The following is a 14,095-nucleotide window of genomic DNA, read 5'->3' as shown; positions in this document are numbered from 1 at the left end:
CATTCTCTATGTCTACGAATGTAAAACAGACAGCTAGTGGGAAGCAGCCGCATAGCACAGGGAGGTCAGCTCGGTGCTTTGTGACCACCTGGAGGGGTGGGATAGGGAGGGGGGGAGGGAGGCTCAAGAGGGAGGGGGTATGGGGACATATGTATGCATACCTCTGATTTACTCTGTTGTACATCAGAAACTAACACAGTATTGTGAAGCAATTATACTCCAAAAAGATCTATTAAAAAAAAAGAAAACTGCCTATTTGAAATTCTCTTTAGAATGACCTAAAAAGAAGGACTCTAAAGCATTCATCACTTGACCATTTAAGCAATGAAATATACCACAGGATATTCTGGATGATACTGATGTTCTGTGTATACAAAATTCTTATGGAAACAAATTCTTTAAAAGTCTAGCTTTTAAGAATCCTTTGTAGTTGCCTAATGCTGATCAGGTAAGGATAACTGACTGTGAATCTAAATTCTAATCTAAATACCCTGTGGCACTGAATTAACAATGAAAAAAAAATTATTACACTCATAGATTTACTTCCAGTTATTGATTAATACTGTGAACTTATAATATTTTTTTCCTCTAGTTAGGAACACAAATGTAGTCTCCCTCACTTCCTCTCTTCAGGAAACCACAGTATGTTTTTTTACATGTTCCAGTACTACATATGGTCTCAGGGAGCATATGACATACAATAAGTATAAGTATTAAGTTTCTGAAGGTAACATATTCAAAAGTTGGACAACTAATATAATTAATGTTGGTTCCACATGTTTACTCAAAAACACAAAGAACAAGAAACTATCATGAAGTAGAATTCTGTTTTTGAGTTTTCAATGCAATAACTGAATACTGTTATTTCCAGTTATTTTCTTAGGAAAATGAATGACTGAATAGCTTAAATATAAAATTGTTCAAGTGCAAAATGACCTTCTAATGAATATTTCACAGAATTAAGTTCATCAAGTGTAGAGACAGAAATGTTTACACACACAGCACACGCACACAAACCCTGGACTTTTGACAAACACTAAAAACATGCTATTATGTTATAATAATAAAATTTGATTGCCAAATTAGGAGATTTCTCACTAGAAGAGTAAAAGAAGTGTCTTAATTTATTAATAATACATTTAAATTCTATTTAGTAAAAAGTATCTCGAGTAGTACTTGTATTGAGTTTAGGTCTGTTTTTAAAGATATTTACACTGAATCTTAAAAGATGAGTGTTCTACCAGTGTTCTAGGAAATTTAAGTGGCTCCAAATAATTGGATAGTATATTGTGTGTAGAAAAGTAGGAGCAGATAAGCCAAGAAGGACTATCAGATGCCAGATCATGAAGCTTCTAATATGTCAAGCTGCACACATGTTTAGAATTTATTCTAAGGAAAAAAAGGAGCCACTGAGAGGATTATAAGCAAGCCGTAAAATGATATAATCAGGTTTCAGAAAGATCATTCTTAGAGATCAGAATATGGTGGTACTTAACAACTAAGAATGTGTATAAGATGCCCATAAGTAATTTCTAGAGAGACGAGAAAAGAAAACTAAGAACATAAGAACACCAAAATTCTAGGTGTAGATAAAGGAAAAAGTTCAAAGAAAGACTGAGGCTATAACTAAAAGCAAAGAAAACACAATGTCAGATGACCAAACAAAATATAGTCTCAAGTGTGGAGGAGTATCAAGTAAGAATTTAAGCAGATAGCCAGAGACCAGAAAATATACCCTACATTTCAAAATTAGAAAGCAACAACAGGCAATCATTGCAGATTTAAAAAAAAAAAAAACTTTTATTTGAATTAGATTGCATCAAATAGCATAGCTAATATCTTAGTAAATTAGTCCTTGTTTAAAATAGGGAAAAATGATTAAGGGGAAAATTTACAAACTATCATCCCAGAGAAGTTCATTCATTCAAAGCAAACTTCAGTTTCTGTTTTGTTTTTATTTTTAAGAAAAAAGGATAAAGATGTAAAGATAAATGTAAGAGCTAAAGCTATAAAATTCTTAGAAGAAAAAAAGAAAGCTTCATGACATTGGATTTGAAAATTATTTCTTGACATGACACTAAAAGCACAAAGCAACAAAAGACAAAAACAGATAAATATGACTTCATGAAAATTAAAAACTTTTGTGCATCAAAGGACACTATCAATGAAGTAAAAAGACAACCCACAGAATGGGAGAAAATATTTGCAAATCATATATCTGATAAAGGATTAATATTTGAATATGTAAATAACTCCCACTCCTCAACAACAACATGAAGACACGATTAAAAAATGGCAAAGGACTTGAATAAATAATTCTCCAAAGAAGATATACAATGACCAATAAGCACATGAAAAGACTCTATGTTGCTAATGTTTAGGGAAATGCACATGAAAGCCACAATTATATACCACTTCACACCCATTAGGATGGCCACTATAAAAACATATCAAAACGAAAACAAAAAATAACTGCTGGGGAGGATATGGGGAAACTGGAACCCTGTGCATTGCTCGTGGGAATGTAAACTGATGCACCCACTGTGGAAAACGTTATGGCAGTTCTCCAAAAAGTTAAACACGGAATTACCACGTTATTCAGCAGTTCTACTTCTGGGAATATACTCAAAAGAATACACGGACTCAAACAGTTATTTGTACACACCCACGTTCATAGCAGCTTTGTTCACAACAGCCGAAAGGTGGAAGCAACACAAGTGTTCATCTAAATATGAATGAATAAACAAAATGTGGTGTGTGAATAACAGAATATTATTCACCCTTAAACAGGGAGGAAATTCTGACATATACTACAACATGGATGAACTCTGAAACATGAAGTGAAATAAGCCAGTCACAGAAGGACCTATATTGTATCATTCTACTTATACGAGGTACATGGTCCCATGCAGACAGACAGAAAGTAGTACGATGGTTGTTGCCAGGGACTTGGCGAGGGCAGGGAGGAATGGGAAGTTCCTGTTTAATGGGTAGAGAGATTCAATATGGGAGGTAAAAAGGTTGTAAAGATGATGGCATTGATCACTGCAGAACAATGTGAATGTATTTAATGGTACAGAACTGTACACTTAAAGACATTTAAAATGGTAAATTTCATGTTAGGTGTATTTTACCACAATTTAAAAAATGGGGAAAAAACATGACTTACCAGTTCCTTAGCCAAGTAATCTGCCAGAGTATTTAGAAGCTTGTAATATACTTCAAACCATGGCAGGTAACTGTAAAAAAAAAAAAAAAAAACTTTAAAAATGTGTATGTGTGTGTATGTGTGTGTGTGTGTGCGCGTATATATGTATCATTTAGAAACAAGATGGCAAAATAAACAACAAATCTAGATTATTTCAAACAGGTTGATCCTGGAGGGCAAAAAATAACTATACCCATGTTCTCTTTACTGTTACAGTAAAATTTTACGTATGATCTACTATTAGTTTTCATAAAGTAATCAGAATCCAAAGTTCCATTATAAAGGTTATTCATTACACACTTCTATTTTATGTTAGCAGCACCGAAAATCACTTAATCCCATTGTATGGTATGCATGGTATGAGTGCACCAAAAGCACTCATAGAATAAAAATTAACCACTGAAATAAGATAATATCAAATAAAAACTAATTTTTAAAAGCTTTTAAAACAAAGATATAATCATTTCTTATAAAATATTACTGAATTAAGTGTATAAAAAATAGAATTATGTGCTTATTAATTAAATCAATTCTTTGGGAATTGATCTTTACGTAGGATGGTAAATTTCAAAATAAATATCACTACAAGTAAGAAAGCCTATTTTAAAAATTGTAAATATTATAAATAGCATTTAAGTATCAAAAACATGTATAATTTAAAAATCATTTTGATTCATTTTGCTAGACACAGATATAATTAATTTTATGAAAGCAAAATACTAAATCCAAAAATCAATTGTACAAAATAAAATCTGTACTCTTTTTCAACAAATTAAGGTATGTATATTTAAAATCTATACAAAGTTTTTAATTGTTTATTAAAATGTACACTTTTCACATATAAGAAGAGTAAATCACAAAACACACCAGTGTAATTAATTATCAGTTAACAAATACTCATTTTTTTCTTCAGAGAATGACTACAACAGACTACTTTTTAAGAGAAAAAAGTGTGATACTTTTACTACACAATTATATACTGACAAGAGTACAGACATACAAAACAGATTTCATAATCAATGACTAGAGCTCAGAAAAACAGCATTCTTTCTGCATTTTTTTCATACAATGTCTGATTTATTAGTGACCATGAATGATGCTTTTTGATTAGGAGTAGCCTAAAGTCATAACAAAAGAACAGTTAGGTAAATGACAGTATCTTACTCAGCAGAATGCTATAGAGTTCTTTAAAATGATCATTATAAATAGTAATGATATAAAAGATGCTTATCATATTTTAAAATATCCACCAACTTTTCATTAAATCTAGCATATTGAGTAGTACATCCATTTATCTCTGTGCCCTTTGGAAATGCCACTAAAATGACTGTAAATAAATAAAAAGGGTATAAATTAATGAGGACAAGACAAATGCAATAGAAAGCAACACAGGTGAATGGCTTTGTAAAGGTGGTAAGCAAGCAAAGAATAACTGACTTTGCAGAAAAGAGAAAACCAAAACCTGAGTGTCAACAGAAGGGAAAATGACCATTAGCCAATAGACTGGCCCCCACAGGATCCTGAGACACTGATCTGGGAATCTCTCAAAGGAAAAAAACACCTCAAAGGCCCTATATTTTCTTGTGAAACCAACCACTGCACATACAAAGATGCTAATTCAGTTTAGTGCCTCTATCTTAAATATAAATTAACGGTCCAACCACCAGATATTTGAGGAAATACAGACATCAATACAAACATAAAAGGAACTCCAAGTAAACAAAGACAATACAAACATCAGGTGAAAGTTTCAAAAATTATCATTAATATCCACAGGAGCTGAATAAAGAACAGGATGCTTTTTTTTTATTGTTCTAATCTAGTATTTATTTTATTTTATTTTATTTTTTATTTTTTAACATCTTTATTGGAGTATAATTGCTCTACAATGGTGTGTTAGTTTCTGCTTTATAACAAAGTGAATCAGTTATACATATACATATGTCCCCATATCTCTTCCCTCTTGCATCTCCCTCCCTCCCACCCTCCCTATCCCACCCTTCTATGTGGTCACAAAGCAACGAACTGATCTCCCTGTGCTATGTGGCTGCTTCCTACTAGCTATCTATTTTACGTTTGGTAGTGTATATATGGAAGCAAGCTAAGTGTCCGTTGACAGATGAATGGATAAAGAAGATGTGGCACATATATACAATGGAATATTACTCAGCCATAAAAAGAAACGAAATTGAGTTATTTGTAGTGAGGTGGATGGACCTAGAGTCTGTTATACAGAGTGAAGTAAGTCAGAAAGAGAAAAACAAATACCGTATGCTAACACATATATATGGAATCTAAGAAAAAAATAAGAAAAAAAAAAGGTCATGAAGAACCTACGGACAAGATGGGAAGAACAGGATGCTTTTAAACAAAATGAAATCTAAAAAAGGAGAAAGTGAAAAAATAAATTTTTAGACAATAAGAACAAGTTCTTATAAATTCAAAATACAAATGCTGAAAAAAATTAAAATCAATAGAAAGATTAGAACCTAAATGACGAATATCTTCTAAGAACTAGGATAAAGAGATAAACTGATAGAAAATAAGAGTAAATATTAAAATATCAGTGTATCAATCTCGACTATCATGTAGTTGACTAATAGTGGTTCTAAAAAAAAACAAGAGGGGAAAAAAGAAATGAAAATTTCTTTTTAAAAATTACTAGAGGTGGCTTCCCTGGTGGCGCAGTGGTTGAGAGTCCGCCTGCCAATGCAGGGGACACGGGTTCGTGCCCTGGTCTGGGGGATCCCACGTGCCGCGGAGCGGCTGGGCCCATGAGCCATGGCCGCTGGGTCTGCGCGTCCGGAGCCTGTGCTCCACAACGGGAGAGGCCACAACAGTGAGAGGCCCGCGTACCGCAAAAAAAAAAAAAAAATTACTAGAAAACTCCTGGAACTTTAGACATGAGTTTCCACATTCAAAGTGCCACCGGGGTAACTATAAAATAAATGAGCCAAACCAGAGTATCACAGTGAAATTCCAGAACAGGGGCGACAGAAAAGCACCTAAGAATTTCCAAAGAGACAAAACAGGTAGCGTACGAAGGCATCAAATCCAAAATGTCCCTGAACCTCTGTCTCAACAGCAATTCTGGGGAGTCAGAAGATAATGCCTCCAAAAGGCAGAGGTTAAATCCCTTGCAACCTAGAATTCTTTGTCCAGAGAAACTATCAATCAAGTTTGGGGATAGACTAATAGCAGTTTCAGTCTTTCTAGAACGCAAAAACTTACTTTCTCCATAATATTCTTGGGAAGCGACAAAATGGAAGAGTGAAGCAGAAAGGAGGAATATGGGGATATAGAGACAAGAAATTGAATTCCAAGGAAGAACAGGTAAGTCTAAGGATAAATGTGCCAACGCCTGGTGAGCAATCAGTCCAGATGGAAACAGGAATGAGGGCCTTGGGTAGGATTTTCTGGGACAGGGGGTTGCAACAAGCTGACAGCTCATGTGGGAGTCTGGAAAAACCTGGGTGAGTATGTGCCAAAGCTCTGACGGTTTGGGGAAAATCTGAGAATCAGAAGTTAGTATAGGTAATCTCAATTTTCACGTTTAAATTACTCAACTCGTCTAACCCTAGTGTTTAAATAGCTAATCTACTTTCTACCGTATCTTTCGCTTACAAAAAAAAAAAAAAAAACCTTAAACATTACTAATACTGTTTTTAGGTTATCAACTCAATATCATGCAAATTACCACATCGTATTTTCCATACTCATTATAACTCAATGAAATAATTTTCATGGAGGATGTCCTGCCAAGACACACTGTAGTTCCTTGGATACAGTACAATTTCTTTCATTTGAAGTCATTTCATAGTCACATTTCAACTTTTAACAGCCTGAAGAAATTGCTATTTCAAGAAAATGTCAATGTGTTATGTAATTCAGATCTATAAGCTCAGATGAGATGAGACCTAATCTATTCAAGGAACATGCAGGTCTGTTTCTATCCTGCTCTCAAGAATCTTAAGATAAAGCAAGATTTACTGACTTTAGGTGGTTTGCATGTCTACCTGTTAATCCTTATATTGTCATTTTCACCTTACTCAAATAATGTGGAACCTTGTTTAAACTCCCTTCCTGGTCCACTATAAAAATAAGATATGTAATAAATATCTCATAATTATAAGTTATTGCAAAGTGAGAGAATCTTTTTTTCTAGACCAAATGTTCTGGTTTTCTCATCTTTACATTATTACTTTTCATTGATTATCTTCCCCTTCCAATTTCTCTTCAAATTATGAAAACAAACTGGAATCCAATTTTTCATTAAAAAGCTAATTTATACCAAAAACACACAATTTATTTGTAAGATTATGGACCTGTTTTTGAAAATGAAACAAACTGAATTAATAATTGATTAACAGTTTACTTTTCAAAATTTAACAGTGCTAGGTATTTTGGTATCGTTTTATAATTACTATTATTTTTTATTATCTCCAAGAATACTTTCAACTGCATTGCATCCTGATACCAGGCTATGTTTGTTCTTTATACAGGGATGCTGGATTTTGTTCTCATGTTCATTCAACTCTTGACTCTATTATATATAGATCACTGCTATAAATCAGACTAATATAATTTTTTAACTATTACAACAAGGCTTACACCTATGAGATATTTCTCACAGTGATCTCTAAGGCTCCATCATGCTTAGTTATTTCTGTTTGGACAGTAAGACTTACTAGTCAGGTCTATGCCCATCTAGGGAGTAGAGAGCAGAATATAAGAATCAGAGATTCCACACGTTGAAATAACTGGAAGTACAGAGAATAAAACTTCTTAGGCACTAACTATATGTATGAAAATATGCTAGGTACTTTATACGTGTTCTCTCATTTAATTCTTATAATAATACTATGATGTATATTTGACTAAACTAAGGTAAAACAACTTATCCAGGGTCACAAAGCTACCAAATGGCAAGCCTGAGATTAGAACTCTGACTGAGCAATAATACATGCTCAGGGATCTACCAATCATCACCCAATACAGGCATGTACTTCTATAATACCCAGCCTTTGAATAAACATTGTCCAATGACCAGATGTTTTCAGGAAGCTGCATAAAATGTGAACAAAATTCATTCATTCTGGTTTAATCTTAAATCAGCCTACTTATAATTTCTATACACTAAAGTAAATTCTATCTTCTAAAATTTGTTTAACTAATGTTCAGAGCATTACCTTCCTTTCTGCCTCTTAAATTATATTTTATTCATATGGGCAATTTTCCCAGCAGATAAACATCTGTTTAATTTGACTCTTTCATTTCACAGATTGGTAATTCCTCCAATTATAGATTTTAGTACTGCTTATACGTTCATCACTGTGGATAAAAATTTTAAAAAGGATATGGCCTGCAACATGGTACAAGATCTCTGCCCAAACAACATAAATCTATCAACATCTAAGTATATTTTGATCAATAAGAAGACTCATAACTGCATTATCTATTGTCTAGACAACATTTTTCTCTCTATATAATGTGTTCATGAGAGATAATGGGACACACTCTTTCAAATTTCTCCAACAGCACTGCCTGATACACCAGTAAGTACCATCACCATAAAGAACTGAGTTTAGTTACACACAGTGTGCTTTGTGAACATGTACTGGTTCTTGGAGATAACTAGCTCCTTTTTAAGAGTACATATCATTCATGTTTTTTTAATGAAAACATCACTTGTATCCAAGTGGAACTACTCTGTAACCTAGTCACGCTCTTAGGATGTCAAGGATACAGGGACATTTTCCGTTGCAAATAAACAACAGCATCCAGAGCGGAGGGTGCAAACTGGCTACATGCAGACATATCCAGCCCACAGTCATATTCTCTTTGGGCAATGCACCATTGTTGTTGAACTGAGTAAGTGGCCAACTTCTAAATCAGATAATTCACTTAAAAATCTAGATTTCTTCTCTTAAAAATCAAAAGAACTGGCAAAACTGGTTACACTTTTTTTTAATTTTAACTTTGCAACAAATACCTAAAGCTGGGTAGCAGCTTCTGTCTTTGGATGGGGCATGTGCTATTTATTTGGATCACCCCAATTTCCTACCGTCAGCCAAACCTGCTTATCTCATTTTAGGCCCTTACCTTGTCCCTACAGGTAACTGAATTCACAGCCCCTGGTATGGAGCAACTATTCAACAGGAAGTCCTGCTTACTTTTTTATATGACAAGAAAATGGTCCAGGGTACACAAAGTAGTCAATAATTCAAATATTTTAACAAGATTCCATTGCACACTTTAAAGATAAAACGTGTGCCAAAAAAATACATACACACATATATAAAATAAATATTATAAATTATACAAGCTTACGTTGCTCAGGTAAGAAATGTTATTCTCATGTTTTTATTTTTGTGGTTTCTTAATTTTCAAACAACATAAGTTCAAAGCAGTTAATTTTTAACTAATGTATAAGCTCCTAAGCTGATTATCATTAAGTTAAAATAGTTTTCACTAAATTTTACGGTCCCAATCTGTTTTTTGTACAACCAAACACAAAAATCCCAGAAAGTTTTTAAAAATGTATTCAACATATAACGACTAAATAAGATACTTTACTTGAATTTTATAAAACTGAAAATGTGGTTCTTTGACAAAGGATTCCTGGGACTCTCATAGTCTTGTAAACATACATAAATGTAAAACAAATACATGAAGGCCAATTATTTTAAAACGAAAGTCAAAGAATCTCCTAAGATTATTTCCTTAATTTTTCATAAAGACATAAGGCAAAGGACAGATGTATATGTAAAGCCATGGGAGACTTCCCTCACACTTGTGCTTCCACTATCGAGCTGATAAAACTTTTACATCCAAAAGTCAAAGGTTAAATAAAGGAAAGGAAATGTTTTTTGTCAAATAGTCAGGTAACCACTAACAGTCTAAGTGGTCAGCAGGAACCTAACTTAGAGTAATCAAATAAAACGAAGGAAACTGCCTTTCCACAGAAAAATGTCTAATGTCTAGAGGCTGTTTTTCTGCCTGGAAAATTGACACAAAATGTGTAAAATTGAAACATTCTGCTTCTAAGGGACTTGCTTCAAGGAAGAGTGTGAAAGCCTCAAGTTTGGTATGAGTTACAGGGGAGGGGGGCAGGGAGGACTACAAAGGCCCCAAACACCAAACTGTCTCCCTTATGAAAGTATTTGATTTTGAACCCTTGGCGACAACTTTACAGTTGTAAAATTACGTTAATCCAATTAGGGGAAAAGTTATTTCTTGCATTTTTGCCATTATACGAAAGCAATTCTAAATACAAACAATGGCATGATTGAAATTAGTAATATCTCAGGGTATTTTTGAAATCTTGTTAAAGTAGGAGAGACATGCCATAGAAAAGGCTAAAGCATACAAAATTCAAAATTAAATATTGACTTTTATACTAAATAAACCTGAATTCTAATATTTCTTCTAAAAAGTGAATGAAACAAATACAAATTAAATACACTTACTTTCAAAACTTATAATAGCATAAACCCAGTCGAAGAAGAACCCATGGTTTTGAGAGCATTGTGTGCAAATTTTCTAGCTTAGAACTCTAAGGTAAATCTAAATTACTTTCAAGTCTTATAATGGCATCATCCAGGATGAAAAGTAGCTTTAAAGCTTTATGTGAAAATTTTCTAGCTCATAACTCTAAGGCATAGAGTAGTTTTTATTAATAATGTATATAAATCACTTAACAAAATGCTTGGCTTACAGTGAAATAACACTAAATGATGTTGCTATTAATTTATTTGTTATTATTATTATCATTGTCATCTCTAACCTAAAAGTCTTTGCTAGTCAAGAAATCCAACACTCAGAGTTATTTTTTGCTTTTCTAATGAAACTTTACTACCAATTTGTATTTAATTTTACTTTGTTTTAAAAAATCTTAAACATACTTAAATGTATCCCATTTTCATTATGACTACTCTTTAGGGACCTAAAATATTTTAAACTGTTCGATATCAACAAAAACTCAAGAGATATTTATACCTTTCTCTTAAAACTTAGATCATTAAAACACAAACTCAAACATTAGAAGGTAAAGTAAATGAAGAGTCTTTTTTTAAAAATGAAGATTTTTTTGATGAAGATATAGTTGATCACAGTAAAAACAATTAGTGGTTAACAGGATATAAAGACAACAGGAGGGGGCTTCCCTGGTGGCACAGTGGTTGAGAGTCCGCCTGCTGATGCAGGGGACGCGGGTTCGTGCCCCGGTCCGGGAAGATCCCACATGCTGCGGAGCGGCTGGGCCCGTGAGCCATGGCCGCTGAGCCTGTGCATCCGGAGCCTGTGCTCCGCAACGGGAGAGGCCACAACAGTAAGAGGCCCGCGTACCGCAAAAAAAAAAAAAAAAAAAAAGACAACAGGAGAAATTATTAATTTCTATCTAAGAATCTTAAATCACTGATACTAAAAATGACCTCTGAATAATCAATCCAGTATTATCTCGCAACAGAATAACTAAATATGTAGTGTGTTTCAATATAAATGCACTAATTTTTCACAAAAGACAGCTTCAAGAAAAAGATGCTAAAAGTTTGTCATATTTGAAAGTCGTAATATACTCCAGGTAAAGAAATAAATAATTTTAAAAACTATAATCAGAAAGGAAATCATCTTTATGCTAAATCTCAACTTTTAAGAAAAAAGTGAAATGACCAATTGTCAGATTAAGCATGTACAAAAATTCTCAGCACTTACAGTGGATAATACGAAAGCCATAGAAGCTTTTTCAGTTTATTAACTGCTTCTATATATATTCATTCACTTTGCCAACTGTGAATAAACACTACAGTTAAATATTTAGTTTGCTATCCAATAGAAAGATTTATAAATGTGTCTTAACAAGACATGGAAATAAGTCTAGAATGAATACCAAAATTTAAGCAATGGTTATGTTTTACAAATATAAGTGCCTTTACTTTCTTTTTATTTTCTTCCAATTTTTCTATAATAAAATATAATACTTTTGTTAACAGAAAAGCATGGTTAAAGACATATATTTCTGTGTCTTGCTTATTCAAGTATTTTGTCATTTTTCTCAATAAATTTTAGCCCTATTAATGCTTAATTCTAAGAAGCCTTGGAATTTAGGACTTAGAATTAAGGCTGAATTCTAAGAGGACCAGGACATTCCCAAAACACTGAATGCAAGCATTACTCTAAGGCCCTGGCAGCCACCAGTGAACACTCAGAACACCAGCAGAGGAGGTCTTCTCTCACAGAATCCCTGGAGGCAGCAGAGTCTGGAATTCAAGAAATTGGCCTTTAAATGAAGAGACCTGATTGCCCCAGCCAATCCCATGAATAATTCGTTTGCTACTTCTACCTTCCCTTCCCACAACCCTTCAAAAATGACTACTTAAATTCTAAGTCTTGGTTTTATATGAAGCTAAACAAACTTTCTCCTACTACATCTTAAGGATACAATGAAATTGAGTGTTGTTGGAAGAGAAAAAATAGTAGGAAATAAATTGTAGGCGCAGTCACATTTCTCCTGTCCTCTCACAAAGCATTTCCACCACGTCGAACATTCTGCGTTGAAATTACAGAAAAACACTAATATCTGGCTCTAAGATGGTGATGGGAAGGTCACCTCACAAGTAATATTTTTTTCTCTTCCAAAGATCATTCTTTTGCACTGTGATTCCAAATTTCAAGCGTGTAGAATGAAATGCCTGTTCCCTTCCCATTCTTAATTCTGCAGGTCAACAATGACCAGCTGCTGCCTTTGGAGTAGCTCCACGAAAACACACCTGTAGGACCATTTCCTGTCCTGGATGTCTTACCTGACAAAAGATGATCTGGGTAAATTCCCACACATTTTTAATATGGTCTTTATATAGTCCTGACATCTCAGAATTTTAGAGCAGGAAAAACTGATTAAAATTACTTTTGCTCACTGCAAAAAGTAGATGAATGCTGAAGTGTACAAAGTAAAAGAATTAGAGATCTATCCTTTTATAAGTATATACAATCATATAATATATAAATCTGTTATTGACTACTCCTTAAAATATTCATTTATATATACATATAACTTGTTCTTTACAAACATAAGAACACACTATAAATATTACCTTAAAACTTTTCATCATTTCACAATATATCATAAACATTTCTCCAAGTCAGTATCTGTGTGTATAATTTTTCCTAACAGATAACTGATATTCCATTGTACTAGTCATTAATTCATTAATGTATTTATTCAACAAATATCTATTAAGAGTTTACTCTTGTAGGCACTGGGAATACAACGCATCAGTGAACAGCACAGATAACATTCCAGCAGGGAGGGGCCACAAAATGGAGCCTGGGGAATGGACCATAAAGCACCTAATCAATTCCTCCTGAGAGACACCTACGTCCAGTGGTTTTGCTCTTATAAACCATGTCATAATAAATAACTGTGCTCACACTTTACTTACACACCACTGGGAATATTCCTGAGATTTAAATTTCAAGAACTGGAATTAACTGAGTCAAGGAGAAGGAGACTTTAAAAATCTGACAGATATTTTTAAATTCACCTTCAAAAAGTCATGTCATTTTACAGTCCTACAAGCAGCACATGAAATATCTATTTCCCCTCATGCTTTTTTTTTTTTTAGTTTTTCATTTCTGCCCATCGTAATGTGCTCGTTTCTTTTACCTTTAGTAAGGCTGAGCATCATTCATAGGTGTGTGTGTGTATATATATATATACACACACACACACATATATATGTATATATATGCTATTCACACTTCCTCTGTGAATATGCTGTTCAGATGCTTTACGTATTTTTCTATTGGGTGGTTTCTCTCTCTTATTATACTCTATGGTGATTAACTCTCTGTCACAGTGGTTGTAAATATAGTCCTACCAGCTTATTA

At 33.5% G+C, this 14,095-nt stretch overlaps 1 protein-coding gene across 4 annotated transcripts in view; it reads right to left on the bottom strand.

Moving 5' to 3' along the window:
- DENND1B (DENN domain containing 1B) overlaps window positions 1–14,095 on the bottom strand; it is a 261,341-nt gene that overhangs the window by 145,964 nt on the left and 101,282 nt on the right. For all 4 annotated transcript variants that reach the window (XM_081226435.1, XM_081226437.1, XM_081226438.1 and 1 more), the window contains exon 6: window positions 3,170–3,239. In XM_081226435.1, the coding sequence (XP_081082561.1) occupies window positions 3,170–3,239 (70 nt within the window). The remainder of the gene's footprint in view (window positions 1–3,169; window positions 3,240–14,095) is intronic.

This window comes from Mesoplodon bidens (assembly GCF_964165515.1).
Source record: "Mesoplodon bidens genome assembly, chromosome: 2".
NCBI classification, from domain to species: domain Eukaryota; kingdom Metazoa; phylum Chordata; class Mammalia; order Artiodactyla; family Ziphiidae; genus Mesoplodon; species Mesoplodon bidens.
The sequence above is the reverse complement of the archived record's forward strand: the minus strand, read 5'-3'. Positions and strand labels throughout refer to the sequence as shown.